This window comes from Lepidochelys kempii, chromosome 20, assembly GCF_965140285.1.
Source record: "Lepidochelys kempii isolate rLepKem1 chromosome 20, rLepKem1.hap1, whole genome shotgun sequence".
NCBI lineage: Eukaryota > Metazoa > Chordata > Testudines > Cheloniidae > Lepidochelys > Lepidochelys kempii.
In genome coordinates this window covers 1,316,909-1,331,776 of record NC_136399.1, presented here as the reverse complement: position 1 = coordinate 1,331,776, position 14,868 = coordinate 1,316,909, and the positions used below count along the sequence as shown (strand labels likewise).

The following is a 14,868-nucleotide window of genomic DNA, read 5'->3' as shown; positions in this document are numbered from 1 at the left end:
CACAGAACTGGCCCAGAGCCACCTCTTGCATCCCTGCTGTGGCAGCAGAGAAGAATTTAAAGTCAGAATTCTCAACAGCAGCCACCGATAAGGGAGATTTCACCTTTTTGTCCAACTTCTCCCACAGGTGCTGAGCACCCACAGCTCCCATTGGCCTCCCTGGTGGGTGCTCAGCAAGCCTGAAAACCAGGCCCCAGGTGGGGCTCCTAAGGCAGCCAAACATGAGCAACTGCCAGACTCTGTGTCCATTCAGTCCCATTGCTAGGGCTGTGGGAGTGGGATTTAAACATCCTCCAGGAGCTGACCCGAGACCTGCCACAATCATCTGAGAGCAGGCTGAGGAGCCATCGTGGCTGGTTACCACCTGGGGATGACCAGCCCAGGCTGGATCCCAACCTGCGCTACGGCTGCAAGAGGCACCGTATCCTGTTGGCCCGGCTGGTCAAGCAGAGGAACTTGGGAAACCTGTTTCACCGTCAGGAATGATCTTGCCCAGGGAAGGGGCCCACACGCAGGCCAGAATTCTCAAGGATTGGGCCCAGGGCTCTTTGGAGAATCTGGCTGTCATGGGACCTGAGCGTTCTGGAGGGGACTGTGGCCCTGAGCCCTCCCGTCAGCATCGGGTTTTCCCCATTCTTCTGCCCTTCACCCGGCAACTGTTCTCACTTCACCAGGCCCCATACGACTCACACAGCCCCTTGGTAAGAACACATGAGCACACAGAGAGCTCTGATGTGAAACCAGTTTATCAGTAGACTCAGAGAAACCCACACGCTCATCTCTGCCTCTGGAGCAGAAGCGCTCACGCACCAAGGTCTAGGCTTTACTGTGGGATGACACCAGGGCAGTCAGCAAAGCCTGGATCTGATTGAGGTGACACTACTTGAGCGGGGGGGAGACACTCTCGACAATCCGAGAGAAGGAAGAAAGAGAAGGCCTAGGCCAGTGTTTATTACGCCCAGAGTACGAGATCCACAGAGCACAGACAGGTCAGTTTCTAAACACAGGGTGTCTGACGCCCACATGTTTGTTACAGTCTCCATGAGAGAGGAAGTGGGGACGGGGGTGTAAGTGTGTTGAAGAGACAGGGTTTGGAGATCTCACCCTGCTTTACACAGAGCTCCTGGCTGCTCAGTTTTCTTTTAGCAGCCAGGAAGAACGAAGGGGGTATTTTCAAGGTGACGGCAGTGCTGTGAGGTCACTGGACAACACACACAAGCACTAGCTCCTGTGTGCCCAAGTAGACGTAGCTACTGGCCCCTCTGACGGCGCGTTGTGCGGGGACAGAGCCGGCAGGAACAGGAAGCAACTGCCACTCTTTTGCAGCACTCACGTCTCCGGCCAGCCCAGCCTCTCTCCACAGCAGCCACTCTCACCACAGTGGCCACACGTCAGACGTGGACTTGGTTTAAGGTGACTGACTAGGGAATATGGGTTTTAGTGGCTGGGCAAGTGCCCAGCTGCGCCCCTGTATTTTCGGGAAGGGGCTTTATGAAGCTTAGCAAAGACTATCTGCTTACCCTGTGTGCTCTTCGACCACCAGCAGCATTCTCCCCCTTTCCCAGACGGAGAGAGAGGCAGAGATGGGCCTTGCCTCATGGGCACCCAGAGACTCCTATGACTGCTGTTCTAACCGTGGCTGTGGGGGGTCACAGCTGCTCTGCTGAGGGCAATTCTTTCCCCACTGTTACAACAAGACAGTGTTAAAGGCAGAGAAATACAATCCCTGACTCGCCCACCAACCAGAGGTTACTGCTCTATTGCTCGAGCCTGTGCAAAGCCCCTCTCCAAACAGACGGGAGAGAAAGAGGAGGGGCCCTGTCCAGGAATTCACAATCCCACTCAGATGAAACAAGGCAGCAGCAGTCCCAGTGCCAGGCAGTGCAGGGACGAGGGTCCATAAGGGAACTGGGGCTTCAGGAGGGATCTGAGGGAGGAAAGGGAGACCGGGGGAGGGGAGCTGACAGGCCAGCTGCAATATAGGCCACGTGGCACAAGGAGCAGTTTTGCTGTCATTTCAGTTCACAGCCCCAGGTGACCCCCACATAGGGAGATTCACAATTAAGGGCCAGCCCAAGTCCAGCCTGCAGAAAGCTTCCGTCTGAAGTGTACAGATGGACGGGAGGGATCTAAGCAGAGAGGCCTGCCCAGGCAAACACCCACTGGGACCGTGCTCTGAGACGATTCTACTTGCCAGGACACCCTGGGTCATCCTGTGTGATAGGGAGCAGAAAGGTGCAAGCCCCCTGTCCCCAGGCCCTACAGTGCCAGCGTGTCTTTGATGAGCCGCCGCATGGTGGTGGTGACGGAGGAACCGAGGGAGTCGGTGATCTGGTAGGAGATCTTGTAGAGGTAGGGTTGCACGTCCTTCAGGCCCGTGTCGAAGACGTTGTCCACCTCCGACTGGGTGGGCATTTTGGGCAGGTACTCGTGCCTGTTCATCACCTCCACAATGTTGATAATCTTCTCGCACAGTTTCTCCCCCACCTTCTCCCGGCAGATCTGCCGCTCCTGCTCGTTGGCCAGGTTCACCACGTTGACCTTGATGGTCCACACCTCCCAGGGGATACACTCATCCGAGAAGGGCCAGCGTGACTTCTTCTTCTGGTAGAACTCCAGGGAGATCTGCCCAATGCCGTCGCTGCCTGAGTATCGGAGGGCGTCCTGCGGAGAGAGCACCAGGCACAGCCAAGGTCAAGGGGCTTAGGGACACTGGGGCAATGGCCATCTGGCCAAGGCACGACAGACAGTCCCCGGCTCTGTCCTGGACAAACCCCTATGGAATTAAGATAATTCAATACAGTTTAAGTTAAATCATACGGAATTAGGTTTAATCCATTGGGGCCCACTGTATTCAAAATGCAATGGTTTGTGTGTTGTTGTAGGGTTGAGTGTAACTTTCCTAGGGACTTGGTTAATGGAGATGTTGGGAACTTCTAAGGACTTTGAGACAATGCATGTAAAGTGGATTTCCTAGGAAAAACCTGGGGGGTGAGGAGGATGCAATGTACAAAGGGCAGAGGGGGCCCGTTCTCAGCTGAAGCTGTGGTGAACTCATGACTACAAAGGAAACTCCTTGGTGGGGTGTGGAAGGACTGCCCCCGCCAGAGCCCATGTGAGAGTTGGGGTGATGTCTGGTAAGCTTGTCAGCGTGTGTGTAGAATGTGATTTCTTTGTAGTGCCTTTTTCCTTACCCTGTAGCAGTCACACCGTTAACCATCTCTACAGAGAAAGCCAGCGGGTGTGGGCAGTCTCTCTGCTGGGAATAATACAGTGAAGGCAGCCTGGAAATACCCAGCTCAGAAGGGCCTCCATCCAAGACAGGCAATGGAAATACAGCTACAGTTGCCCTGAGCTGTGACGGACCCCGCTTACCATGGACAGAGCCCTGGCAAACACCAGTGATATGCAAATATCAGCTCTAGCTATTTCTGCTACTCAGCTGGCCACATCACCTGTGTCTGAACACCTCATGTACCCGCCTCCCAACAGCCATCTATGGCAGGACAGTCCAGATGGGAAACTGAGGCACAGCGAGGCTAAGTGACTTGCCCATGGTCACTGGTCTGTGGCAGAGCAGGGATCTGAGCCCAGGTCTCCCAAGTTGCAGGCCAGCTCCTGACCACTAGGCCTAGGCCATTCCTCCCTGTCATCACAGAGGAGGAAGTTCAGACCCAGAGCTAGTTTCACCCTCGCGGCAGCTCCACTTGACTCAATTCTGCCAGGTGTACATTTGGTCTGGAGAACCCAGAATAACAGTACCTCAAAAAGATGCCAATCCTGAAAAGCAGGAGGGCTCTTCCACAGACAATAAAAGCAGGTAAAACTCATGAGGCCAGCACAGCAGTGCCAAAAGCAGCCGCTACATCTTACAAACATGAAACCCCCTGGAACTGTCTGGTGGAGAAAGCTAAGGAAGTATCTGGTAAAATGTCCATAACTTTCCCCAGTAAGGGAACTTCCTGGCTAGAGCAGGGGACTGGGCAGCAGAACCACTGGATTTCATTCCTGGCTGTATTGCTAATTATGTGACTTTGACAGGTCACATCCTCTCCTGGTCCTCAGATCCCCCAGCTGTAAAACAGAGTAACTAACCTTCTGTGAAGGTCCATTAAACCAGGTGACATGATCCCAGATCATGGACATAAGCCAAATATCTTCTTTGTCTTAGTCAAATTCAGTTCAGAGCTGCGGGCTGAGCCACACGCCCTCCACTCCTTTGCCTGGCAGAACAGAGCCCAGCACCTGAAACTGCTGCTGTCCAGAAGCCGTTCCCATTTATTGGAGTGCTGCTCTTCAGGGTCTGGAGATACCGTCCATTTTCAGCAATCTGAGATTTCTCTCTCGGAAGCCCAGCCACATAAAGTCATTACGCTGAGCAGTCTAACCGTTAGCAGCCTTGTCCAGAGCTAACGTGATTTTATAAAACATGAAATCGAACTGCAAAGCTGATGACTGACCTCATCACTGCAAATTACAGCAAGCAAAGCACTGGAAACAAGTGGCTGCTGGTGGCACGTCCGTCATAAAACCAGGGCAAATCAATCAGGGCACAAGAAACAAAACGTGGAAACACTTTTAAAGGGGGTTTGAGAGGTGCAGTCACTCACGTGGACTAGACACGTCTGGGAAAAGGAACACAGCTCCTTGTTGGATGGGCACCCTGCAGTTTGCGAATTCCCAAACCCCCGGCTTGTCCCAGCTGCCAGCTGCCTATGGCAATGACTCCAGAATTGCTAAGCCGGGGCAGTCCAGGAGCAGAAAACATAAAGGGAAGTTTAAATTTTGTGCTTTGCAACCTTCATCGCTTTCCTTGATTATTAAGGAGGATTGTAAGTTCCTAGATCTGGAAATCCAGGATGGGGCTGTCATACTGGACACTCTATAGATGATAAAGTATTTGAACAGTGATGGTTTGAGTTGACATCCAGTCTCTCTACAACCCAGATATTACCGCTTCCCATGACCTTTTCAGCAGGATTTAGGACACTGTGGTTCATAACGCAGAAAACTCAAGGGATGATTTGTTCCCTAAATCTCCCTCGTTAAAATTCACCACAACATATGTCTTGGATTTAATTCCACAGAAACCCTGTCACAATCTGACCATCCCCAATATAGCCTCTAAATTAGCTGGGGTACAGATCACATTGAATAGGCATTAGGAGATGGACAGTATCTAGGCCCCGTTGCATTACACACCACAAGCTTTGAGCTGGGTGCATTATTCGCAGTAAGCATTGAGTGTGTCAGGCAAGGCGACACACAGAGAGAGCCTTAGCACCATGCAGAGATGTGCCTCTCCAAATGGTACTAGGACCACAGGATGCTGAACTGCCGGGGCCTCAGGTCTCCTGCCATTAACTCTCTATGGCTTGGAGGAGTCAATTTATCCAGACCTCCATCCACAGAGCCATTGCCTCTCTTTACATGTAACTACAAAATTCTCCTTTCCACTCTGATGATGCCTATGATGCTCTCTATGAAGGAGGCTGTGTAGCCCCAAAGTGCAGGATGCTGGGTTCATTCCCAGCCCCTTGCAATGCAGTATTTTCCTACCCCAGATGACTTTGCACTTAAGTGTCTTTTCCCTGGAGAATTTCCAAGCACTTAGCCTCACCACACCCTGTCACACCCACTCATTGCTGGGGTTAGCTGATTTACAGAGGAAGAATGCAATGCACGGAGGACGTGTTTTCATTACTGAGTTTACCTGGGTGATTGGCACCTGAGAGTTAGCCTAGTCGAGGAGCGAGTGGCCCCACTGCAATCCCTTTTTCTGTTTCTGTGTCCTCACTGGTTCTGCACCCGCCCAGGGGGCCTGGGGACATATCCCAGGATTCCTTGTGCTGAGACTCTAGGATTCCTTCCCAGTCCAAGTGAAGGAGACCTTGTCTGTCCTTTGGGGTGGAAATGTGGGAAGGGCACTGGAGGACTATCAGCACTCAGACTATTCAGCCTGCATCCTTACTGCAGGATAAGCAGGTTCCAGCTAGGGCTCTCACCCACCCTCCCAGCTGGGTCAGCTTGCCCAGGCTTAAAACATTTCCAGACCTGTGGCAGAGGCTCTTCTGGGTGGATGGCAGGTGGCTGGGTAAAACCCTGGGGGAGAGCCTAGGTTAACCGTGCAGTGAAGACGCATCCTGGGAGGTTAAGGCCAAGACCTCTTATGCGGAGTACCTTGCTTTCAATGCCCTGGGCCCGCTTCATAGCAGGGCTAAGGGCTTGCAGCTCCATCAACCCCTGCTGGAATTTCTGGTCCACACATCCTCTGAGAAGTCAGCCAAGGTGACTGGCTCCAAGCTTTTTACCTTGAATTCCCCAATGGCCTTTCTCAGCGCTCGGTCCAGCTCCTCGGAGGAGACCCTGGCGTAGGTGAAGTCAATGAAGTCGCAGTCGACGTCCTGCGTCCCCACCGTCCCGATGGAGTAGGTCCCCTCCTTCTTGTAGTGGAACTTGCCGGTGCTGCGGTGGAGGAGGATGGTGTGGAGCACGGCAAGCATGGCCTCCTCGATCTGACGGCCTTCCACCGACACCTCCAGCACCTCAGCGCGACAGTTCATGGCAGTCTGCGCCTGCGGGCACGGTGTTTCCAGCTGGGGACGGCAAAGCAGAACTCTCCCTGTAACCAAGCAACAAGCCAGCATGCTGTGACTGTGGGACAGACCGCAGAAGCGGAGAGGAGGGTGGGACTGGGGTTATGGCATTGGCCTGGGACTTGGGAAATCTGGGATCAAGTTCTCAGCTCTGCCACCAACTGTGGGACCTTGGCCAAGTCACTTTGCCTCCCCGTGCCCCACTTCCCCAGCTGTAAATGGAGAGAAGAACCCTCCTGTTCTCCTGCCCATATGGAGAGAGCGAACTCTTCTGGGCAGGAACAGTTCTCAGCGTGCTGCCCCAGCACGGCAGGGCTCTGTCGAGATGTCCAGGCAAAGCCATGTCACTGACTGTCACCAGAGCAGAACAGCCAGGGCAGTCATTTGCTCACAAGCAGGGTGTGTCAATTGTTGGTGCAAGCAGGGCCCCAGCAATCACGTGATCTGAGTTCCATTCCGGACTCAGCCACAGATTTGCATGGTGGCCAGGGGCAAGGCCCGGCCTCCCTGTTCCTCAGCTCACTGCTCTGCAATGTGCAGGTAACCCTCACCCTTCCTTGCCCCCAGCCAGACAGCACACGGCACAGGCTGACTCTTGAGAGAGGGAATACTACATTTTCCCCTTTCGTTGGAACTTACACCTTTCATCAGAGGATCTCGGCATGCTCCGCAACCATGAACTAAACCTCCCAACCCCACTGTGTGCTAGGCAATTTCCCCACATGGGAAATGGGGATGAGGGTAACTGAGGCACAAGGATGTGATGTACTCAGGCTCACATAGCAAGAAAGGAGAAAAGCTCTAAATAAATTGAGCCCTTGCTTTAACCACTACAACACAGTGCCTCGGGATGGCTGCTTGAACACGTATTTTTGCAGTTATTCTCGTAAAGAATATTTTTACCATGGGGGAATACTTCTTTTTTGTAGAAAGTATTATAACCCCGCAGCTCAGGGGGCTAAATGAATGGCAACGGACCATGATAACGAATGGCAACGGACCGTGATAACGAATAACCGTTCCCGTCCTTTGGTCTCACATGCCCAGGGTGCCACCCGAAACAACCTGGGGATCTTCCAAGTCTTGCAAAACTTTGCGGAGATCTACGGAGATGTGTCCGCAGACAGCCATGTGTCAGCTTGACGTTAAACTTCCGGGGGACCTGGGGATTGGGAGGCTAGTTCTGCTGTGAAAAGCCAAAGCAATCAGGCTCACAACCATGCGTGTAAAAGAAGTCTGTCTGTAATGACAGCAGAGACTGCCCTCTAGCGATTCTGATTTAAGGTGACACAAACACCCTTCTCTTATTTATAAAATGGGGGGAGGAGATTTGAGAGGCCCTGGGTACTCCAGACCAAACAATATTCCGTGTTACCGCCCCTCCCAGAAAGATGATTTCATTAACCTGGCTCAGCTAGTACCAGGAAAGTCGGTTTTAACAACCAGCTCGTGAGGTGTCCACAGACTGGCGACGACACACAGAGCCAGACAGAAGCCTTTTGAAAAAACACCCTGTTTAATGCACCCCGTGTCTGCATTAGCAAGAGAACGAGTCTTTACATCAGGGTTATAGGAAACTGCGTCCCCTTTTCAGCAGCGGTGACAGCTGATGAGCGATCCACTAGCTGGGGCAGAGCCAAGCAAGGTGCGCTAGACAGACGGGGCGGCCCGCGGGTGTCCAGTGGACTCTGCTGGGATGGGTGTGGACAGGAATGGCGAGTTAGGCCCTGGCTAGGTCTCAGGTACAGCTGTAATGCACAGCAGGTCCAGAGTGTATTGACCCGGGAAGGAGGAGAGAGAACTGGGCCAGGAAACGGCGAAGAAACCCCCTCCCCCTCCGGCTCGCTCCTCTGCTTCAGGTCAGTGATCCACACCAGAATATTGCTAGGTTTGCTCCCTGGCTTATGACACCGGGGAGACGGCCCTTCGCCCGTGCGTGCCTCAGTTTCCCCACCCCACGACAGGCTCGTACAGACCGGGAGGATGAGTCCAGCGGTGTCTACCCAGCGCTCAGAGATCCTGGGGCGGCCGGACGGGGCTGAGATGGGCAGTGTGATCACTTCGGGGTGCTCCCATGTCACGGTGGGAAACACCCCCCCATCTCCTCCCAGTGTCACCACGGGACCCTCACCCCCGCTGCAGACCAGCCGGAGCAGCTCACTGATGCCGACTCCTGCTCAGGAGGGGGATCCCCGCAAACCCAGGCGCCCGGGCCCTGGCTTCCCCCAGGAGGCGACTATGTCACAGGATCCCGCTCACAGGGCCCCGGCTCCGAGGGGGCGGGAGATTGGGGGGCCCGGCCGGTCCAGGGGGGGGAAGGGGAGACGGGGGGGCCCGGCCGGAGCGGGGGGGGAAGGGGAGACGGGGGGAGGGGAGCGGCCGGTCCGGGGGGGGGGGAAGGGGAGACGGGGGGAGGGGAGCGGCCGGTCCGGGGGGGGAAGGGGAGACGGGGGGGGCCCGGTTGGAGCGGGGGGGGGCGGGAGATGGGGGGAGGGGAGCGGCCGGTCCGGGGGGGGAGGGGAGACGGGGGGGGCCCGGCCGGAGCGGGGGGGGCGGGAGATGGGGGGAGGGGAGCGGCCGGTCCGGGGGGGGGAGGGGAGACGGGGGGGGCCCGGCCGGAGCGGGGGGGGGGCGGGAGATGGGGGGAGGGGAGCGGCCGGTCCGGGGGGGGAGGGGAGACGGGAGGGGCCCGGCCGGAGCGGGGGGGGCCCGGCCGGAGCGGGGGCAGGGGAGCGGCCGGTCCGGGGGGGGAGGGGAGACGGGGGGGCCCGGTTGGAGCGGGGGGGGGCGGGAGATGGGGGGAGGGGAGCGGCCGGTCCGGGGGGGGAGGGGAGACGGGGGGGCCCGGCCGGAGCGGGGGGGGGCGGGAGATGGGGGGAGGGGAGCGGCCGGTCCGGGGGGGGAAGGGGAGACGGGGGGGGCCCGGCCGGAGCGGGGGGGGCGGGAGATGGGGGGAGGGGAGCGGCCGGTCCGGGGGGGGAGGGGAGACGGGGGGGGCCCGGCCGGAGCGGGGGATGGGGGGAGGGGAGCGGCCGGTCCGGGGGGGGGGAGGGGAGACGGGGGGGGCCCGGCCGGAGCGGGGGGGCGGGAGATGGGGGGAGGGGAGCGGCCGGTCCGGGGGGGGAAGGGGAGACGGGGGGGGCCCGGCCGGAGCGGGGGGGGCGGGAGATGGGGGGAGGGGAGCGGCCGGTCCGGGGGGGGAAGGGGAGACGGGGGGGGCCCGGCCGGAGCGGGGGGGGCGGGAGATGGGGGGAGGGGAGCGGCCGGTCCGGGGGGGGAGGGGAAACGGGGGGGGCCCGGGAGATGGGGGGAGGGGAGCGGCCGGTCCGGGGGGGAGGGGAGACGGGGGGGGCCCGGCCGGAGCGAGGGAGATGGGGGGAGGGGAGCGGCCGGTCCGGGGGGGGAGAAGATGCGGGGGGCCCGGCCGCAGCGGGGGGGCAGTTGGGGGACCGGGGGGGACCTGCCTCCCCCCGACTCACCTGCCTCCGGAGCTGGCCGCGGCCCCGCCTTCGCCCGGAATGAACCATCGCCGCCCGGCACAGGGGGGAGGCGAGACCTTGGAACGTCCCATCCCAGGGAACGGGGAGCGTGGAATAGACCATCTGAGATGGGGGGCAAACCATCGGTCTTTCTCTGAATCCCCACCAAGTCCCCACTTTTTCTACGCACAATCACTTGAAAGAGTGGGAATACAGCATTTGTTTTTGTTTCTTTTTTGTTTTCGAACCCCCCAAACAAAACAAACGTGTTAAAGAATCCCCCCCTCTCCAACGCTGACTTGGTTCGTTCCGAAAGAAAGACCAATCAAAGAGCGCCCCACTTCCTCGGGCGGGAGGCAGCATTGGCTCTCGGCTTCCCCCTGGCTTGGCGGACTCCCAGGGCGGCGTTACTGCAGCTGCACAGGTGTGCAGAGCCCAGCCCCTCCACGTGGGTTTCTCTCCCAGCCCTACGTGTGCTGGGGGGGGGGCGTCAACATGGTTTGCAGGGGGCTGGCGCTGCAGCCGCCCTCACAGGCCTGGGTCAGACTCAGACATTCCCCAGTTTGGCCTGGAGAGCAGGAGGTTTTGAGAACAATGCTGGGTTTCTGCTCCTTTGGCTCCCGGTATCTGCACTGGGGACTGGGGCTGTGTGTTCCTGGAGGTTTCCTCCCATGACATAATCTTTCATTCCTGGTTTCAGAGTCGCAGCCCTGTTAGTCTGTAGCCACAAAAAGAACAGGAGGACTTGTGGCACCTCAGAGACTAACAAATTTATCTGAGCGTGAGCTTTCCTGAGCTACAGCTCACGTCATCGGATGCATGAATTCCTGGAGACCCCGGGGCAATCCTGGAGGGTTGGCAACCCTACCTGGGTCACATGCCCTGCTTTTTCCCTGCAAACCTGGGGAAGGGGTTGGGGTCTCGGAGAAGGGGAGGGTCTAGGGTGTTTGGTTTTGTGCAATTAGAAATTTGGCAACCGTAGCTGAGAATCCCATGAGTCCAGGACCTGGGGCTGTAGGAAATACACCAAATATTGCCAGCATTAGCAACCCTGAACGTTATTTATACAGGGCCTCAGACGACCACCCGCTCCAAGGAAATAAAGCACAAACTGTTTGCAAAAATACAAGGTAGCTTAATTTTTAGAGGGAGATGTTCTGTCTTTTGCTCTTTAAACAACGCCGTGAAGAAAGCCCACTGCCACAGTCGATCCCAAGCAACCAGGCTCACTAAACCTGTCACACCCAACCCCACACATGCTGCTGCTCTGGGGCTTCAACAACACAGAGAGCACCCCTAGCAGGCTTACACATGATTTAAACACTACAGAAGAGTTTCTTACTTGCAGTGCAAACTCCTACATTTGCATCCAAACCAGGCTTTTACAAAGCTGCCCTTAGGAGGAGGAGGGACTCAAGTTTCTTTCTACCTGGGGCTGGATTGTGCAGGCCTCACTCAAGCAGGAGTCCTACTGACACCAGTGGGAGCTTTGCCTGGGGTCAGGCCTTTGCTGAGTCCATTCTCTCTCCCCCTAGCACAGTGCAGGGGGAGAGAGGCGCTGTGCGTCTGAGCCGGGACAGCCCTGGTATCGTGTCAAATATTCTCCCCGGTCCGCCTCAAACTGGGTGTCATCTCTCACTTGCTCTGTTGGGCAAATAGCACCGGTCAGAGCGTATGCTATCGCTGTCCTGCTGGGCTGTTTATACGTGGTGCCTGAACGGGCTATTCCTGGCGCTGAGCTCCGGGCTGCCCGTCAGAGAGGTCATTCCGACGGGAGCCCTCCCCTCCCGCGGTGAAGCTCTGTCTGAGGGTGTGATCTGGGGAAGGGACGTCATGGTTGGGTGCTGGCCCCAGACTCGCCCTTCCTCCCTTGCTACCCCGTCCTTACACTGGGGTCACTTTTTATTTTTATTTTTTACACTGAGGAGGAAGGTTGAGCCTGTGGATAAACCGCAGCCTGGGAGTCAGACCTCCTGGGTTCTAGGCCCAGGACTGGGAGTGGGGCCCACTCATTAGCACAGGGAGAACTGGAGCCAGGAGCCCCGCATTCTCCTTCTGCCTTGCCCAGGGACTTGTAGGACCTATGGCAAATCGATTTGCCACGCTGTGTGCCTCAGTTTCCCCACAGGACCAGCAATAACTGGATGGTATTTCTCAAGAGCGTTAAGATCATTCAGTGGAAGGAGCCAGTTTCAAAGGGTGGTTGCTTGCAGAGTTATGTTCTTAGAGCACGAGCATCTCCTGCAAGCTGCCGAGGGCGCTGTTGCAGAGAGGAAGAACTTGGCTGGAGTATATATGAGCGAGCTTTGGACACAGCTCCCAAGGGGTCAGAGAGCAGCCTGGGCCCACAGGATGGGATGCCTGTAGGATCGGAGATGGGGCCCCTGCAGGGGCAGTGTAGCCAGCTGGCCTTTCCAATGCGGCACAGTCCACACCAGGCGTTAGGGGACCCGGAGTCTGATTCTCGGTTGCCCTGCTGTGCCCCTTGGATTATTTACACTAGTGCAGGGTGGGTGTGAGCTGCTGCCACTTTGCACAGGCCCAGATAACGGCACATGATGCAGGGCAATGGAAAAGTGGGCCTCAGTGTGCTGGGGACCTAGAAGAGCCATGGGGTCTGGCTGTGGCCAGCATCAGGCTCTCTTTGCGTTCACTACGGCTGAGCCGTTTCCTCCACCCCGAGCAGAGACGCTGACAATGACCAGGCATCCGGCTCCGCCAGCCCCTGGCAAGCACAAGAGCTCAACGCCATGAGATCAGCACCCGGCACTTAGACACTGGGGGTGGGAGGGTTGTCCAATGGGGAGGCCGGGTGTGCGCTCATCTCGTAGCTGGGACGACCGTGCAGCCCTATGGCCTGGTTCCCCCCCCCTCACCCAGCCACAGGCCTTCAGAGGGGGCCAATGTCAGTGGCTGCCCAGGCCTGGGGCGGTGCAGAGGCAGGGATGGGCGTTGGAAGCCGGGCTGTTGGATTCTTTTCGTTAGAAATGCCGACGTTGGGCCTGCCAGGAGGGACTGAGAGCCCCAGGAAGAATGCTGGCCTGTATAAATAGCCCTGGGGTGAGGAGAGCCCGGGTTTAACAAGTGTGCCAGGGGATGGATTTCACTGGGGCGCTGCCAAGGCCAAAGGAATTCGGGTGCCATCGCCGCAGGGAGCATGCCCCGGCTGGGAAGGGGACAGGCCCTGCGCTGGGCTGGAGGAAAGTCCAGGACAGGCCCCCCCAGCATGGAGCTGCCAGTGAGTGGGCCGAGGTGCCGGCTGCTAGCCCCGAGGGAGGCTTTGCTGGTGGCTCACTGAAGGCAGAGAACTGGACTCGCTCGCCCCCATCACTACCGGAGCAGCTTTAGTGCATTCACCTACCCATCTCCCTTGGGCAATTTTCCAGACCCCCCTATTTGCTATTTTTCCACCACCCTCCCTGCCACGACAAAAATACTGAACAGTTTCACAGCCTCCCACCTTGCACGCCCCCGTCACAAGTGGGTAGCGGGTTATTCCCCCTGAAGTGGATCAGTATTAGCCCCATTTCACAGACGGGGATACCGAGGCACATGGCAACTTTAAAAGAGTCGGCTAAGGTCACAGAATGAGACGTTGTCAGAGCTGGGCCTGGAACGCAGATCCCCTGATGCCAGCTCCCCGGGCATAGCCCATTACCGACATCCCAAGCTTCCTGTTTGTGTTACTGATTGGCACAGTCCCGAGCACAACAGGCCCTGATCCTTGTCTAGCACCACCCAGTGCCAGAGCTCCCACCCTCCCTGGGCGGCCACCACTGGGGGGCGACAGTCACACACGCTGGAGAAGGTCTGGCAGCTTTTTCACTTGTGGGCAAAAGCCCTGGAGGTCTCAGTTCACTTCCCACCTCTACCACAGACTCCCTGTGTGCCCTGGGTTTGTAAAATGGGTCTGAGTCTTTTTCTCCAGTCCTGTGGCTTGCGAGCTCCATGGGGCCCAGCAGCTCTCAGCATGGTCTGGGCAGCACCTTGCCCAGCGGGGCTCTGTCCAGGCGCATCGTTACCCTGTGCCTGTCCTCCTGTGGCCGCAGTTCTGCAAGGCGCAGCCCTGCTCTCAGGAGATGCAATACAGCTACCAAGCCGCAGAGCGGAGGAAAACGTCTCTCATGCAGCATTGAGACGTTCAGCGGGTTGCAGCAGGGCTGGATAAGAGCGGCTCAGATTTACTTCTGAAAGCTTTTTCCAAAGGTACCAACCCGGGCTACAGCTGTCCTGGCCTCACGCATGCCTGCCACAGCCTGGAGCCCTGGTCCCCAGGGCAGCAGTGATTGATTATAGTGTCAGGAGCACGGACCAAAATACCAAACTGTTGATTGCATCAGTTAAACATGACCTGCCTCTGTCCGGACACTTGAGGCGCAGCCAGTCCCTGGCTACCACTGACCCTGGGCTGCAAGCCAAGGGCCCAGCCCTGCTTCAATGGCCGTGAGCTGCAGGTGCAGGGTCAGGCCCTTGGGAGCACAGGGTGAGGAGTCACAAGCCATGGCCGACTGGGGACAGCCCGTGGTGAATAGCCCGTTGCAACGCAGAGCGTGGATGGAGGAAGCACGACGCCAGTGAGCGCTGGTGTGCAGACACGTACACGGAGAGCTGGTATTTCAGATCACGTGGGGGTAACAAGGGCCAATTTCCCAGGCTCCCTCCCCTACAAATCGAATCCTGGAGAAACAGAGGGGCGAGGGCCGATAGCCCGCAGTGAGCAGCCGGCCTTGCACAGTGCTGAGACCCCACCCCACGGCCTGTACTGGGGCCCCAATGTTGTGACCCCCTCAGTT

At 57.5% G+C, this 14,868-nt stretch overlaps 1 protein-coding gene across 4 annotated transcripts; it reads right to left on the bottom strand.

The window, feature by feature from the left end:
• Positions 1–728: 728 nt before the first annotated feature.
• On the bottom strand, positions 729–10,132 carry ATG101 (autophagy related 101). 4 transcript variants are annotated; one of them, XM_073318498.1, is made up of 3 exons: positions 10,076–10,132; positions 6,312–6,622; positions 729–2,664 (listed from the first exon to the last, which is right to left on the bottom strand). In XM_073318498.1, the coding sequence occupies exons 2-3, from the start codon at positions 6,561–6,563 to the stop codon at positions 2,260–2,262; spliced, it is 657 nt and encodes a 218-aa protein (XP_073174599.1). In that variant the 5' UTR covers positions 6,564–6,622; positions 10,076–10,132; the 3' UTR covers positions 729–2,259. The 4 variants fall into 4 exon arrangements, with proteins under 4 accessions (XP_073174599.1, XP_073174598.1, XP_073174600.1 ...); XM_073318497.1 differs by having other exon boundaries at positions 6,312–6,596; positions 10,076–10,125; XM_073318499.1 differs by lacking the exon at positions 10,076–10,132 and adding an exon at positions 8,573–8,717.
• Between the last annotated feature and the right edge of the window lie 4,736 nt (positions 10,133–14,868).

Bases quoted from the DNA above. Each gene is read 5' to 3' on its own strand.
- ATG101 (XM_073318497.1), bottom strand. From the start codon at position 10,123: ATGGTTCATTCCGGGCGAAGGCGGGGCCGCGGCCAGCTCCGGAGGCAG. The intron at 6,597-10,075 runs GTGAGTCGGGGG...TGCCGTCCCCAG, and splicing joins GCGGCCAGCTCCGGAGGCAG to CTGGAAACACCGTGCCCGCA. The intron at 2,665-6,311 runs GTAAAAAGCTTG...CTCTCTCCGCAG, and splicing joins AGGCCATTGGGGAATTCAAG to GACGCCCTCCGATACTCAGG.